At 42.4% G+C, this 17,030-nt stretch overlaps 1 protein-coding gene across 1 annotated transcript in view; it reads left to right on the top strand.

Annotated features, from left to right (window-relative positions):
* llgl1 (LLGL scribble cell polarity complex component 1) overlaps positions 1–16,817 on the top strand; it is a 36,141-nt gene extending 19,324 nt beyond the window's left edge. The window contains exons 6-24 of the mRNA XM_044332090.1: positions 545–707; positions 1,200–1,335; positions 1,803–1,857; positions 2,643–2,797; positions 3,008–3,228; positions 4,414–4,481; positions 6,061–6,235; positions 7,635–7,739; positions 8,576–8,868; positions 9,047–9,197; positions 9,290–9,428; positions 9,565–9,878; positions 9,987–10,178; positions 10,331–10,403; positions 10,783–10,897; positions 11,366–11,430; positions 12,321–12,456; positions 12,557–12,639; positions 14,406–16,817. Coding sequence (XP_044188025.1) covers positions 545–707; positions 1,200–1,335; positions 1,803–1,857; positions 2,643–2,797; positions 3,008–3,228; positions 4,414–4,481; positions 6,061–6,235; positions 7,635–7,739; positions 8,576–8,868; positions 9,047–9,197; positions 9,290–9,428; positions 9,565–9,878; positions 9,987–10,178; positions 10,331–10,403; positions 10,783–10,897; positions 11,366–11,430; positions 12,321–12,456; positions 12,557–12,635 — 2,635 coding nt within the window. The 3' untranslated portion in view covers positions 12,636–12,639; positions 14,406–16,817. The remainder of the gene's footprint in view (positions 1–544; positions 708–1,199; positions 1,336–1,802; positions 1,858–2,642; positions 2,798–3,007; positions 3,229–4,413; positions 4,482–6,060; positions 6,236–7,634; positions 7,740–8,575; positions 8,869–9,046; positions 9,198–9,289; positions 9,429–9,564; positions 9,879–9,986; positions 10,179–10,330; positions 10,404–10,782; positions 10,898–11,365; positions 11,431–12,320; positions 12,457–12,556; positions 12,640–14,405) is intronic.
* The last annotated feature ends 213 nt before the right edge of the window (positions 16,818–17,030 follow it).

The following is a 17,030-nucleotide window of genomic DNA, read 5'->3' as shown; positions in this document are numbered from 1 at the left end:
TACATCATGAAGTCAGAATTCAGGCCTCCTCTCTAACAAAATGGTCTTGAAAGTCTGAAGATTGATTTAACTTCTAACTTGATAACATGTATTTAAATGAACAAAATGAACACAACAGTCGTCATCACGTGACCCACGATTTAACTTTGGTCACATGATAACAGGTGGTTGTAAATGGCGGGAAGATTGTGACCCGTCCCTCTTTGGTGTTGAACGTCCTTCTTGATCTTTCTCCGGACATCCACTGACTCCTGGTTGATGACTTTGACAGCTTCCTAGTTGATGCTGTAAACAGGTTTTTTGTCTAGTGTGATGTCATACTTTAACTATGGATCCACCTTTTTAGTCTTTACTCTGAATGTGTGAGAGTGCAGGATGAACTACTTAATCACCCATCAATGATGCAGGCCCCTTCACCGACAATTATTTCAACCTGTTTTACCTGTAGGCATTTGTAATTTATAGCATGCTGGATAAGCAGATCCTTTCTGGTAAACAGGCGACAGATGTGGGAGGATGATGGGAAATGTTTTGTTTCTTCAAGCCTGCCAGAAGACTACAGATGTGGGAAATCCTTAGGGCCGGTGGAATCTCTTCAGGAACATCCTCAGCATGCAGGGAAGATTCTGATTGGCTACAGCCGAGGCCTGGTGGTCCTATGGGATCTGAGTACCCGTCATGCCGATCAGCTCTTCCTGGGAAAGCAGGTACCTGGTGTATAGAATAAAGTTTAGTGTACACCGATGTACGTTTTCAATTTTCCATGATAAATCTTTCAGACTGGAACAATGAAGAACTTAAAAGTCTTTAGCAGCGTGTTACGTTATTTCTTGTAATTGTTACGTTGCTTTGGACACATCAGTGTTCACAAAAATACAGTAGCCGTCTTCCTAAAAGGTTTACTTTTTAATTGGAATGATAAAAGTAATAATAAAATTACAAGTGGCATAATTTAAAAAGTGTTAAAGCTAGCATGGCCTGCTACCAACAGTCTTCCAAGTTATCGACTCATCGGCAAGTAAAGTCCTAGCTGCTCAAAGATGCTCTGATCTCTGATATTAGTTCAGTGGAAACTCCTTCAGTAATCGACAGGTTGTCATTATTCGAGATATATATAGTATGTGTGATTCTATTGCTATGTGACCTGGTGTGTGTGTGTGTGTGTATGTGTGTTTGCACATGTGAACCCCCCCCTGCAGCAGCTGGAGAGCCTGGTGTGGGAACGTTCTGGAAACTTATTTGTCAGTTCCCATAGTGATGGTGGCTACTCCGTGTGGGCTGTTACCAGCGGCAACGCCTATAATCACCAGCCAGTGTCCTCCACCATCCCATACGGTGAGAAATGCATACATAACACACACACACACACACATACACTTCTGTTTCACAGCTAATAGATATTTGAGGCATGCAGTGTATTGTCATCCAGGTCTGGTGATGAAACTGTATTCTGGCATCATCTGGCCTAATCCTATCTAATTTAATCTGGAAGACTATGGCTGAATGAAGCGTGACTGGTGACATATTTGTGAGTCATATTAGAGACTGGCGGTTACAGTTAGAATTGGGGTCAGTGTTAGGGGGATCTGTCCGGTCAGCTTCCTTGTGGGAGTGACTCTGAGACGGTCTAGACAGTGATGATAATCCAGAATATGTATGGGAAAGTTTTAAGCATTTAACCTCCTTTTGCTCTAGATTTTTTTTTTCTCTCAGCTCTTCTTTTTCTTTTTCTTTGCCTCCTCTGGAATGTGGAATAGTTCACGTTTTTTAACTTCACTGTTGATGGTTGTCATCTATTGCAGGCCCATTTCCCTGTAAAGCCATCAACAAAATCCTGTGGAGGACAGCAGAGACAGGGTGAGTGACTCACCCTTATTTTGGGACACATTTTTCCTATTTGAGTGCACTTGATTTATGCACACAGACTTTCACAGTGCCAGTAAATCTTTACTTCTTTATTTTGTCTAATTAGATCTGAGACTTCTTTTTATTTTCTTCTTATTTTGTAGTCTTTGATTGTGCTTTCTAAATGAATTTTCACCTAGATTTTATGTTCCCTTTTATTCAAAAAGTTGTCTCCTGCCCCAAGAAGACTATTTGCTTGAGTTTTCAGTAAGCAAGGTGCTAATAAGAAGCAGTAAAAAAAATGGCAGACATTGGCCCATAATAAACAGCTCATTTGCATTTTCTCCCAGTTTTTCAAAGTAATTAACAACAACAACAACAATGTTGCAAGTGGTATTTTTATAAACTTTAAAATCCAAAATAAACATACTTCCCCGATCAAAAAATAGAAAATAATGAGCCCTAATTATATTAGAAACACCTGCTCTGTGTTTCCCCAGAGCAGCGGTTCCCAATCTGTTTGGCTTTTGCCCTTTTAAAATAAAGCAATATCACAAGTATTTGTGACAGTCTCACATATGTAGGGATTGTTACCAGGTCAACCAAAGAATGATTTTTTTCTGAAGTAATTCCAAAGAAAATAAAACAAAGATTAAAGGAATATGTGGACAAATTAATAGAATTTTGTGTGAATGTTTTTTTTCTGCTTTTCTATCCTTTGAAACACGGATATGATGGCGGATAAAATTGACCTGATTAAAAATACTTTCCATATGTCTGTGTGTGCCTCACTCCAGCTCACCAGTGCTGTTATACAGCGGAGGGATGCCCAGAGCCAGCTACGGTGACCGCCACTGTCTGACCATTCAACAAGATAAAGACCACGTCACTCTCGACTTCACATCCCGAGTCATCGACTTCTTTACTGTCCACAGCATAGAGCAAGAGAAAGGTGAGGAGCTGGCCAGCATTAAAGATGTGTAACTGGTTGGCTTGTGCTTTGGTATCTTTTGATTCCTTACAGTGTTTTCTCTCCCTTTGATTCAAGAATTTACTTTCAGCATCTCTTTCAGCTCGACTAAACTAACGTGTTGTATATAAAGTGTAGTCTAAATGTTGCAGAAGCATCAGCGCTTTATTTTCTGTCTTACCTCTCTTACAGAATTTGACGACCCGTCGGCGTTGGTAGTGTTACTAGAAGAGGAGCTGGTCGTTATCGACCTCCAGACCCCCGGGTGGCCTTCTGTGCCCACTCCCTACCTGGCTCCTCTCCACTCCTCTGCCATCACCTGCTCCTGCCACATCTCCAGCGTCCCACCCAAACTCTGGGAGAGGCTGGTCAACGCTGGTAAAGCACAGCAGGGCCGCCAACACACACACGGGGTGAGAAGCACACTGTGGAGCTCAGTTTGATAGATCACATCATAGACTGTAAAAATAATGGACGTAGCCACCGTGACGTCACCCAATGGTTTGTGGTCTCATGTTTCGAAGCCTCAAGTTTGGCATTTTGACCGTCGCCGTCTTGGATATTTGGAGCCAGAAGTGATGAGAAGTTACCATATGTGGATGAGAGGGTGGAGCTGAGTCTAATGCTAGCTGCTAGCATGGTTAGCACAGTGCATTTGCAGTCTATGGTTAACTTTGATGTCAATCAAAGAACGTAGCTGTAGCTGTTGGCAGGATGCTACAGGATGACAGGATTATTCTGTACATTGGTTTATTCATGGCTGCAGGAATATTCACTTACAGGAAATCCATGATGCATGTAAGCAGCTTAACCTGAGGATATCTTAAACAGAGTATGGCCAGTGGCCAGGGCTACTCATGCATGTACTTTAAATGTAGCCATCAACACTAATCAGTGTATATAGTTACTATACACACCTGCATGCTAACAGATTCAAGATACAAGTTTTTTATTTTGGCTTTCTACCGAGTGTCATATCAAGGCTCAGTTGCTACATCTGTTTGCTAATGGAGAGCAGTATCAATAGGTCATTATTGAAATAGTTTTAAATTGATTCATTCAAGTAAGGATATTGCAGTTATTGCTCATGGTACTAGTTCATCTGAGCTCATACGCTGGCACCTGGACAACCGAGAGGAAACCAGCGGAAGTTTGACCATCAGCCTGCTGGTGATTGTGTTAACTTTAAGAGCAGGTGTGGGCAGTTAAAGGCTTTGCAAAGGCTTTGTAGCTTAGATCAGCTATTTGATCAGTTGCACATTAGACTAACATCCACACACACACTCACACTCACAGCTGGTACGCTCGTAAATCGTCTGTCTGTCTGTGTGAGGCTGAACCAGAGAGACTGTCACTATAACAGAGCAAACCCAACAAAAGCACCGAGCTGCAGAGGCCAGAGAGTTTCTGTTTACACATGCTCATCCATGTGGGGCATGCCTGTGTGTCAGGGCTAGTACATTTTGAGCTGGGGTCATGATAAAATAGAAAGCGTCAGGAAATATGTTGTCAGTCAGTCAAAGTTCAGTATGTGAATTTTTTTTCTCCTGTAGCCTTTTAAGTTCTAACTTTTCTCTAATTTTTGTCTATCTGTGTAGAGTTGGCCCATATGTGGAGGGAAAAACCTGGCACCACCACCCAAACAACAAGAGCTGCTATTGACAGGGTATCTATACACACACACTCACTCACTCACTCACTCACTCACTCACTCACACTGTATAACACACATTAACAGTCACAGGTCGTGTCCATCCTGCAGGTGGATCCAGTTTTCAACAGTTTCTTCATTACATAATCTGGCACAAATCTGATTCTCTCTAGTAAGTGTAAGTGATTAAATGCTGCATTAGAAACAATTCTGATGTGAACCACATGGACATCCTGCATAAAACGTGATCAACATGTGACATGTCCTGAAAAGCTGAAAGCAGTATTTGTCAGGATTTACTCTGGCAATAAACAAATCCTGAGACAACCGACAGACTTTTGCCAACTACAGATGTTTGGCAGAGCCAGTGTTGGCATGAAGCACAATGAGACACAACTACAACATATAAACACAGTTTAGCTAGATAGGTGCTAAAAAAGGATGGGACACCTTTTGTTATTGTAGCTTCTCACATTCATATTTTGATATCGCTGTTAGGTTTTATTAATGGAAATAAGGCTTGTAATCCAAAATACAGTTTCTATTCTATTAGGTGCACTTAGCTAAATCTAATAGAACACAGCTGGACTATATCAGAAACACATTTCAGTGTCATGGAATATAATTCAAAACCACCAAATCACATCCTCAAAATTAAGTCGAGTTGAATCAACACCACTTTGCGTTCTCAACAAAAGTGAGTATCATAAAGATTTATACCATGGTCTGGGTGAATACTCTTTTCTGATTGGCCGGCAGGTGTGCATTAAAACCGTTTGATGCACATGTAGTTCGGCTCAATTTTAATCACCGCTTTAAATTCATCCGCTACCCAACCTGTAACCATAGCAACATCAAAGAGCACAGCTGTCAAGGCTTACTTGTTATGAAGTTTTGAGTAAAGGGGACGCAGCAGAGGAAAAAGAGATGGAGAAGAAAAGAAAGAAACCAAGCGTAAAAAAAAAAAAAAACAGCACAAGGAACTGACACCTGAAGATCTTAAAATGATTGAGGAAGAGGAGGATGAGATTAATACAAAAAAGGCAACAAAATGGGCAGTTAATATACTGAGAGACTTTGAAACACTGATTTGGAGACATACTCTGCTGTTATGCTTAATGACACCAAGGTTCAGGCTGACAGCGAGTACAGTGAGGCAAGTTGTCATGACAACGGCAAGCTGTTGCTTCCTAACCTTTTGATTGCAAAACTTTAACCAGAAATTTGCGAATGCTTTTCATTTATATTGTTGGCAAATGACCATGGTATAAGCAGGATAATCAACTTGTAGGTGTGCATTAAATGGTTTTAAGGCACTTCGCCTCCACATCGTGCCCTAAAACTGTATAATCTGTATAATAATAATAAACACCTATTCGTTGATTATCCCTTACTTAATGTATTGCAAGGTTATTGTATTGGATTGTATTAAATGTGGCTACATGTACTGTGTCCAATAAACCTCAAACAGTATTTTTGACCAAGCCAATCACATGATCAGATGTGCACAATTTTGATTGATTCGCACCAAATTACACTGAATATTCAGATTGTATTTTTGTCGCAATATTTCTTTAAATCTGTGTGTTGACAGACACGAGGATGGCACTGTGCGTTTCTGGGATGCGTCAGGTGTCGCTCTCACACCGCTATACAAACTCAGCACAGCCAACGTCTTCCACACCGACTGCGACCCTAGCGACGACCCTCAGGACCCTAGCGACGACCCCGACATGCAGCAGGAGGAGGAATGGCCGCCCTTCAGGAAGGTGAGAAGCGAGAAGGCTCGAGTGCGTGAAAGGAGGTGAAAGGAACAGGAGAGTTAAAGTCTTTCCTCTCAAGATCTTATTTTACAGGCTGTGGGAATAAAAACAATCTGTGTTTTAGACACACGCACAGTCAGTCCTGTAACACTACATCTGTGGCCTAATTTTCCCATCTGATTGTTTTCATGTGTTTGGTTTTCAGACAGGCCCACCCCATTGTTCCTGTTATTAAAACTTGACTCTGAAGGAACCACAGTCTGATTCAGTTTTAATGGCCTGTTTTCTGTACAGCGTTACATTTAAATGAACTGATTCAGCATCGGGAAGCAGAATTTCATGTCGAGGGGAATCTGGCCGAGCAGGACGGTTTTTTGGTAGATGTTGACAGGAAATGGAGATGGAAGAGCTCGATGAATATTTAAATGAATTTGAGTTGGAGATGTCGTTTCTCGTCGTTTCGGTCGGACGTCCAAGACAAGCGCATATGATCTGGGATCTCTTCTCTAGACAGGCAGAGATTACAGTGAAAGGAAGACGCATAACTGTTTTATTTGGTGTCTAATATCGCTCTTTGATTTCACACACGCACCTCTTAGGCTTGTTTTCCCATTCCTTTTACTCTTCTTTTCTTCCTCTTCGCTCTCCCACTCAGCCCCCCCAACCTTTCCTCATGTATCCTGTGGTAACAGAGCTGCATGTTCAGGAATGTGGCCCTCATATGGGATGAAGAGCCTTTCCCTTTTTTCTCCTCTGTAATGAAAACCAGACCCATCAGCCCACTCTTTCTGTGTATGTGTGCATTAGTGACCAACTTTTCCTACTCCTTGTTTTGCCAAGGCACAACTCCCATGTGAGGGGATTCTATTGGAATTCCTACTGTGTGTGTGTGTGTGACAGATTAATGCACATGTTTTGCTGAGTGTGGATGAGGGGGAAGGAGGGGGGGGATTGTCCTGGCATTTGGTGGAGAATAAGAGTAAAGAGGCTGCCGTAGAGTGAAGAGGAGGAGGAGGAGAGCTTAAGGAGGGCATTTTGACATCGGTCTTCCTGAACTGAATTTGTTTGTGACCGATTTCAGATCCAAGATTTTGAAGCTGTGATGTTGGAAGTGGAGAATTTAGAAGAGAAACATCCTTTTGAATTTGTTTGCTTATTCAGCATGCTGCCATAGCTGCAGTAACATTCCTCTGAAGTGTCTTGGTGTCAGTGCATCATCTGTTTTTCTGTGATGGATCTAGAAAGCCACAGTGTTAACAGATACCGGAAAGAAAGGAAAACAAAGTTGATTTGCATAAACCACTAGTTCCAAATGAATGCAAAGTAAACTATATGCAGGTTTCTGTAGTAACTAATCTTATTATTGTGTGTGTGTGTGTGTGTGTGTGTGTTTGTGTGTGTTTAGGTGGGGTGTTTTGACCCATATAGTGATGACCCCAGACTGGGCATCCAGAAGATCAGTCTGTGCAAATACAGTAACAAGCTGGTGGTGGCTGGGACTGCTGGACAGGTAAAAACCTTCTTACAGTACACACGAAAACAAACACACTGATGTCTGTCACACACTGTCTCAGGTCATTTCTAAAAGACGCAATACAACAAGTTCTTTTAGAAGTTATTATTCTGAAGACTTAATATTTTTAGATGTTTTACATTTTTACGTGTGGATTAAAACCAACAAGTTTTAAGAGTTTTAGTCAAACAGTTACAATTAAATATAGAATAGACAGTCAGAATTTCTATTTTAAAATTATCTATTTACTATAATCTTTGCTAATGTTCACTAGGAAGTTAAATAGTTTTATGATGATTTTATTTTCCTTGAAGGAGAGGAAGGCAGTTGATCAACTTGGTTGGTGTGACTGCAGTCGCACAAGTGCTCTTACACTGAATAGTTGCCCGGCCATGATAGGTACACCTGTGCTAAGTAGAGTTATGTTGATTTTTAACAGGACTAAAAGTTAAAAGCCTTACAAACTGGACACAACAAAAAGTGTTTGGCACAACAAACCACATAATGAAGATTATTGCTATTAGAGCTTCAGGAGTCGTGGGGTTAAAATGCACACAGGATTTTCCCACCGTGTTATCCTCCTTAAAGCTGACGTTTTAAGTGAGCATGGCACTTTTATGCACCTTTTTATGTATTGTCACTGGAGTGTGGCCTGACATTTTTAGTGCACTGAAAACATTCCACTTTTTGTTGAAGGTGAGCTGTTTTATGTGCCAGTAATTTGAACTTTTCGGTGGTCAGTTTCTAGTCGTGTGACATTTCACAGGAACACCATAAACTGAGTACTGAACGAGCCATTACAGTACGTTTCCTTCCACCTTTCATCTCTCCAGGTGATCGTGCTGGGTTTGAGCGACGAGCGTTCGGACCACTTGGTGGACGTATCGGTGGTTGACCTGCTGCAGGACAGGGAGGGCTTCACCTGGAAGGGCCATGACAGGCTGGAGCCGCGCCTTAAACCCGCCCCCTTCCCACCGGGCTTTCAGCCACTGGTGCTGGTGCAGTGCCTGCCACCTGCCTCTGTTACGGCGGTGGCGCTGCATGCCGAGTGGAACCTGATCTCCTTTGGGACCAGTCATGGATTTGGCCTGTTTGACTACCACAGACGAAACGCTGTGCTGGCCAGGTAGGAGCACACAGCCACAGCTTGGGATATTCATTTTCATTCTTGGGTGTTCACGGGCCAAAGCAGGGACGTTTCAGGATTTATACTCAGTCTCTGCTACCCCGCTCTTGCCTTTTTCTTTCCCTTCTGGAAAAGGTTATCTGATAAATTTATGAAATTCACCAAATTGTTCCCCTAGGTGTACCCTGCACCCTAATGACTCCTTGGCAATGGAGGGTCCCCTGTCCAGAGTCAAATCCTTGAAAAAGTCCTTACGACAGAGCTTCAGACGCATCCGCAAGAGCAGAGTGTCTGGGAAGAAACGCACCATCACCACACCCACCAGCAAGGTAAATGTCCGTCGATCTCTGGGAGCAAGTAGAGTTGAGAGCAGTTGATTTCATTTCTGCATTTTGTGACTGTGTTTGTGTGTTATGTGCAGGTCCAAGAGGCAAATGCTGCTCTAGCAGAGCAGGAAGACGTGGCTCCGGTACAGAGAAGGATTGAACCCCGGTCAGCAGACGACTCATTGTCTGGAGTGGTCCGATGTCTCTGTTTCGCTGACACCTTTCTGCGTGACGGTGTGTTAACTTGCTCATTGAGATTATGAACTAAACTTGGAATTTCCTTTTATAAATTCAAGGACTTAAAAAAAAAACCCAAACAAAACTGTCACCTGGGATTGACATATATATGACTTATCTCTGTATCTACCAGGTACGCACCACGGCCCCACACTATGGGCGGGCACCAACTCTGGCAGCGTGTACGCCTACGCTCTGGAGGTGCCCGGCGTCGGCTCAGGGCGTGTGTGTGAACGGGGCGGTGCGGGAGAGAGCAGTGTATGCGTGGAGGCGGTGTTGGGTAAAGAGATCCAGCTGATGCACAGGGCCCCCGTGGTGTCGATCTGCGTGTTGGACGGCCGGGGGAAACCGTTACCGGACCCGTACGAAGCCTCGCAGGACCTCGCCATCGCGCCGGATATGACCAACGCTCACTCTGTGCTCATCGCCTCGGAGGAACAGCTCAAGGTAACGGTTGAAAAAGATGTATTATGATGTAATAGACATGAAATGCCTGTGAGAATATACAGTTACAGTTTTTAACCGTGGCTGTCCTCCTCTGCTCTCTCTCTCTAGGTGTTCTCTCTTCCCAAAGTGAGCGCTAAGACCAAGTTCAAGCTGACGGCGCATGAAGGCTGTCGGGTGAGGAAGGTTGCTCTGGTGGTCTTCAACTCCACAGCTCAGGAAGACTACAGCGAACACACACTGGTCTGTCTGACCAACCTGGGCGACATGCACCTCTTTAACATACCTGGCCTCAGACCACAGGTAGAGTTTGGTTGTACAATTGTGTGTTTTTTAGGAGTATTTAAAGTAATTGTGCAGTTTCATTGGTACATTAGAACACTTGCAACAGCACTTTCACTGGGTTTTTTTTTAATGATGCACTGATATTTTACATATTGTTTGTGTGTTTTCAGGTGCGCTACGACTGCATCCGTAAAGAAGACATCAGCGGCATTGCATCCTGCGTCTTCACCAAGAATGGACAAGGTGAGGAGAAAACACTTTTAATGAAGGTGCAGAAAAATAATCAGACACTGAAAGTGGAAAAAAAAGCATTTTGATAATGAAATTTCAACACTGTGAAATAACAAGAAATAATCTCGGTAATGATTGATTAAAATAAGGCAAGTTTTATTTGCCAAGGCTCTGAGATATCTGCTGTTGAGACTTCTGCCTTCATCCCAGAACTGTGAATGTGAATGGAAATGTGTAAAATACATTTTTTTTAAAAAAGAGTCAACCACAGCTGGTCTTTCCAGAAACAGCGTCCCTGCATAAACTACACACATCATGTGGACAGTTTTTTTATAGTTCCCAGTTAATGACAAGTCTACCTGTCTAATTGTTGTCTGCTTGTTCTACACAGGGTTCTACCTGATCTCTCCTTCAGAGTACGAGAGATTCTCCTTGTCTGCCAAAGTCCTCACTGAACCGCTCTGCTCTGTTCAGCTGGACCGACCGCTAGAGCCCACACCGGCCAGGTAACATAAACAAACACACCGACACAATCATATAGCAGCGGTGTACCTTATTTTAGGACTCACAACTTCAATTCATCCACATGGTTACATCTGTGATGTATTTATTACCCACCACAGGGCCCCCAAATGTTTCCACGTCAGTGTCCTCCAATGTAAATGAACATGACGCCAAGATATTTTGTAATGACTAACTGAATTGCATATTATCTGAATCTGAGCAGTAAAATTAGTCAAATTAACCACATTTGCCGTGGACCCTTGTAAACCTGTCAATGACCCTTGGTGGTCCCTGGACCCCACATTGGGAACCACTAAGCCCTCTGTTCGTAATGCTTTCTAGTGGGTTACCACCAGCTCAAAGCACTCAGCTGCATGTGAAACCAAAGAAATGATACTTTTACTGTAACTGCTTTATTATTACTCCATCTATCGCCAAAGTAAATGGTGTGTGCTCATGTGTCTCCTCAGCGATGGCACGACGACGCAGCCGCAGGCCAACGGAACCCACAAGAACCAGATGGGTCAGGCTGAGGGTAGGTCTGAACACACACACACACACGCACACACACACACACACACACACACACATACGTTTTCTTTTTACCCTTACTTCTCTCTCTAGCTTTCTCTCTTCTCCCTGTTGCTTTTCTTTCCTCTTCCTATTTCTCTCCAACTATTTATTCTCTCTCTTCTCTCTGTGAACCTCTTAAACTCCGAGCAGCCCTTGCAGGGGTTCCACTCTGGTCTCCATGGTAACCATTCAGTATGCCCCAGTTGCCTCTCCTGCCCAGCACCTCCTTCACTGGCAGGAAATGAAGGTTGTTGTGGAGACCAGAGTAGGGTTTGTTTATATCCTAGTGGGCCTATCACCTGCTTGCTTGTTCATTAACAACTTGTAAGCATTAATACACCATCACAAAGTTTATGTTTACAGGCAAAAATGCAGATTTATCAGACTTGGAAAATAGTTAATCTTTGCTTTTTGGCTCATCCACTTTTGATTTGCCACACCTTGTTGAGTTTTACAGAAGAGGAATCCATAACCAATCGTGCCCAGATAGGTGCAGATTTTGTGTTCTTAAAACATGAGATACTGTCAATTCTGAAAGAGGAGAGATGAGGAAGAAGATTTGAGTAACTTTGGATCAAAAATGGAGGCATGCTATTGGATACTAGAAATGTGAATTTCAGTAACAATTCATCTAAAAGAGAGGAAAGTAATAAACTTGTAATATTAGTCCAGCAGAGTTTACAATGCTAGCACCTCTGTGAGACTATACTTAGTCTGACATTACTGGGAAACTTTTCTGGGCCAGTTTGAGTCCTCCAACAACACACAACTATCAGTCACCCAGATGTACAACCAGCCTGCAGACACAGCAGAAACCTTCAGACTCTGACTGTCTGGCCGTCTCCCCCACAGGACAAACGGAAGAGCCTGCGAGCACCCTCTCGTCTCCCATCCTGGACACCCCGCTGGACTCCCCCCTCAGCTGCGCTGACCTCACCCTCGACTCCACCGGAGAACTCACCGTGGAGGACGTCAGGGATTTCCTAACGTAGGCATACACACTAACATGTACATTTACACACAGCTTACACTGTTAAACTGGATTCTAAGACAATAATTAATTTGTGTTTTGTGCATCTGCTGTGCAGCACTGTGGACGAGGCAGAGAATAACCTGAAGAACATCAAAGAGGAGGAGGGACGCTCGACTGGCATCCTCATCAATTGAAGAGGTGAGAAACGTGCACTATAATGCTGTTACTTTAATGCACATTTAACACACCCGTACGAGCAGATGCATGAGCTCACACTTGCTTAGACAACACTGGGTATATGAGAGCGAGCGTGTAGACAAACTCCTCACACAGAGACAGACACCTGTTTCTAATGGAGCTGGTCCAGAGTGTGGAAACTTCAAAGATTTGTTCTGTCTGAGCGCTGCATTCCAATAACAAGCCCCGCACTCTGTTTTCCCCTCCACTCCGTGTCTTTGAAAAGCCAGTGGAGCAGAAATCATTTCCAGTGAGGCAGACTGAAAAGACTGTGTGCTTTTCATACTGTAGCTCAGAGTTTCTTTGTACTGTACTTGGAGTTGGCCCAGGGCTCATTTGTGCAGCTTTATTCACTTTACTAGTTTGCCCAGATTAAATTCCTCATATTTATGTCTTGTCTTATTCAATTTTTGTTTTTAGTAGCCGTGACTAACCCTGCAGTAGAACAGGCAAATCCAAAATGGAGCAGCCTCCATACTAATATCAGTTTTTATTCAGCTGTTACCAACATGTTACCTCTGAAAATACAAATTTGGGGTATACAACGCTGGATTTGACAAAATACAGGACGTTATCGTCATAGTTGTAACATATATTTGTATTTACTGCATGTTGATATTGAAAGCAAAGATGCATTTATGATTAAGTGAAACAGGGGAGCTGTGCCGGGTATGAAGTGATGAGTATATAGTGGAATCTTTTACCCTCTCTGCACTTATCGCACTCATCTGTTCAGTAATACGCAGTGCACTCACAGGAGTCATAACTCAGGAGGTGATGGTTGCTGACATCATCTCCCTCCTCCACCTAATTGTCAACATCTCTTCATCACTTTTTAACTCTCTGCTGCCCTCTGGAGGTGACATCTGAAAATACAGATACTACACTGTAAAAAGCACACTGTACTGCATTTACTTTACAATTTTAATTTGTAAAATGTCACATTTTATGTATTTAATAATGCATATTTTTCAGTAATTTTGTACTTGCTATATAGGTTAGTCATTATCATCAATATATTAGTTATCTTTAATTAATCAATTTTCTTTTTTTTAGTCCAAGAAATGTCAGAAAACGGTGAAAAATGTCCATCACAATTTGCCAGAACCCAAAATAACATCTTCAAGTTGATTATTTTGTCCAACCAACAACCAAAACTCAAATATATTCACAGTACAGTCATGAAAACAGAACAGCAGCAAACAGCAAGATGAAAACAACATGTGTGCTGTACTTTATGAAGTAATTTTATGTTGCCTTTTATGTTGCTTTTATATTTATGTTTAGAGGTACTTTTATGTTATGTTTTATGTTTTTACTGTAATCAGTTAATCCGCTAATTGTTTTAAACTCAAAGAATTCCAATAAACTCTTGTTCTGTCGTTGTATGAGGAGCCGTAATAGAAATCAGATGTGGTGTGAGGTTGCCAGTGTGTCCAATTTAGATCCTAAAAGTTTTTAAAGAAATACACAATTTTCAGTAGTAGTAGTAGTAGTAGTAGTAGTAGTAGTAGTAGTAGTACGTACTGTGGCCTTCTGTCAGACATCACACTGCGTCATACTGCATGCTAAAGAGTTAAATCCACAGACATCAGATTTTGGTGTCAGTGTTATCATCACTAATTGCCCCCAAAACTCCAATGACTCCTTTAGCTTTGAATCAAGCTGTGTCTTTATGTAAAGTGGTGATGATTGTCGCTCATGTTGTCCTCTGATTGTTGTTGAAGTTTTACAGGGAGGGGCTCAAGTGGTCTGGATGGACCGGATTTCAGTGCTGGACCACAAACATCTCCCATCAGCCCACTGGACGAGCCCCCGGCGGGCACTCTGCGCTCTCATGTTAGCCTGGCACAAACTGGGAGGAAAGTCTTCATACGGACAAAGAAAAACAACGTTAAAGACTCTGGTTGTGGCTCCTCCCGCTTGGAAGAACTGAATCCTCTTCTTTTATAACCACTTTGGAAACATGACATCACCTCCCACACGGAGACACTGAACTCTCACACGGCACAGCGTGGCGGCTGGACGGACATTCGAGGTGACGATTCTGATTTCAAGAACTAAAAGGCTGAAATTTCCGTCACGGCTGTGTTGCTGTGACTGCACCTCCTGAGCCCTTCCCCCCCCCCACCCCCACCCCCCGCCCCGACAACTTGATGTTTATTCTCTCCAGCCAGTCGAGGCAGTCAGGCGTGATGACTGTGGCTCAGCTCACGAGGAAAGGGCTGTTACATCCCACACAGGAGAATTAACGGTGACGTTTCTGTTTTTTATTTTTCTACCCACGGTTTTGTGGCGTGCTAAGGGTCGGTCTGAGGTTTCCACACAGTTGGAACTGGAATCGGTGCTCAGTCGCCTAAATGCGCTTGTAGATTCCTTGCACACACTAGTGGATGCGTTGGATTGTTCTGCACATATCACAACACCACAGCCCTGTTTATGAACCGAGGATATCCAGCAGAGACTGAAAGGAAAAGGGAGCATCGTAGCGTTGAAGAGAGCAAAACTAGCAAATGAAGTATTTTGAATATTTGAGTATTGAGATTTGTAGCATTTATATTCTTTCCCCTTTTAGGTGCCAATAAGTGCAGTGAGGAAATATCATCACAAAGGTTTAAACAAGCTCTCTGTCTACTAAGCTCTTCGTATTAATGAAGAAAAAAAAAAAAAAAGAGCGCTGGGTTAATGAAGGTGTTTTGTATTGCAAAGATTGATGCTAAATATGTTTTTGTATGGCTTTTGGGCAAAGTAAAGGTATTTTATAATGACGGATGCTGTAGAGCAGGAAGATGCAAGAAGAGAGTAGTCGAGCTTTAAGCCTGCGTTCACACATGATCACCGAGAGTGAAGCGAAGGTGTTGTTGCAGCTGTTTGGGACTAAAGCAGATTTAGATTAAATAATATTTTTGACGCCTTTTTGAAATACCTTAATTTCTACATGCATGGCCTCAATCGGAAATAGCATTCTTGTCTTAACTATAGTTTTCTATTTGTATCAGAATAATTTGGCCACATGTCATGTAAGGAGGAGGAGGAGGTGGGCAGCGATGTCACAGGAGCGCGACACGGTACGACACACCCGCTGTGAATACTTTAAGCAGCCTCATATTGAGAGACATCTGTGAAACGTTCGGCTGCTCTTCCGGTTTTAATCCCTCTTACATGTGACCCACGTGACATCACTGTCCTCTTCCAATAAGGAAGCTACGCTCACCGGGACCATGCGATGTGAAGTTACAGTATTGTCGAGAGGTCAACAGTGATGTCAGTGTTTTTGAGAATAAAGTTTCTGTTTTTATCCTCAATTTCTGCTCTACGTTTGGTAAAATCAGGACGGATGAAAAAGACGTATTTTCTCTACTCTGCTTATTTTCAGTGACTCAAACATTAAGAGAAGGGGACGAAGGTGAAGAATGTGGTGACACGAGGAGTCTTTGGTTAAATCCTCCCTCCTCTCGTAACGTTACATCATCTCATGCAGAAATCTTTTGACGGGACTCAGGGAAGTGTGGCGAGGGAGGCAAAGTCAGTGTGAATGCGAAGTGTAATGTACTGTGTACTATGATGCACCCAGGAGATTTCTTTGGGTTTCTGTGAATTGGTGCATTGTGGGTAATATTGGCTGGCTACAGAGCTTTGATCACCAGTATTTTTAACCCCCCCTCCCCCCCTTTTTTTTAAAAAGGTTTTACTGTGTAAAATACAAAAATATATACAGTATCTATATCTAGGTTTACAGACAGGTTTATAACTGCAGGCCGATGATAGAGTAACACGTTAGAGCCTCCTACAAACCGCTCAGTATTCAAGCTTTTTGATCACATCACCTTAAACAATATAAGAAGTTAAAAAAAAAAAAAGGGACCTCACTACTAACTTATGTAGCTCAACAGGTAGGAATCATGTTAATGCCTTTTTACTTTTGTGTTAGCTTTTGTCGGTGTTCTGGTTGACACTCAGATAATTAACCCTTTCATGCTACAGCTGGCACGATTTAGCTTTTTTAAAAATTCCACAATTAAGATGAATTTGTTTTTACTTTTGTCATTCAGTTTTGTGCGTAGGATTTTAATCGGGTCATTTAGCATTTTGGCTGATGAAGAATTGTGAATGTTAATAAAATTATTTACTCTCTCTAAGGGACTTGGTGTGCTGTGTTTGGTTTGTACTTAAAAAAAAAAAGGTAAAATATTTCAGACAAGAGTTGTGGCTAATTTTAAAGGCTTTTTGTGCTTTAGTGGAGTTTATAACATGTGCGTCATACACATGCTTTTGTAAAACCTGAAAGTGAGACTATGTATGTTTGGAAATAAGAAATATCATCTTAAAATTGTTGCTTCCCACCACTGCTT

This window comes from Thunnus albacares, chromosome 17, assembly GCF_914725855.1.
Source record: "Thunnus albacares chromosome 17, fThuAlb1.1, whole genome shotgun sequence".
NCBI lineage: Eukaryota > Metazoa > Chordata > Actinopteri > Scombriformes > Scombridae > Thunnus > Thunnus albacares.
This window is presented reverse-complemented; position numbering and strand designations above follow the sequence as displayed.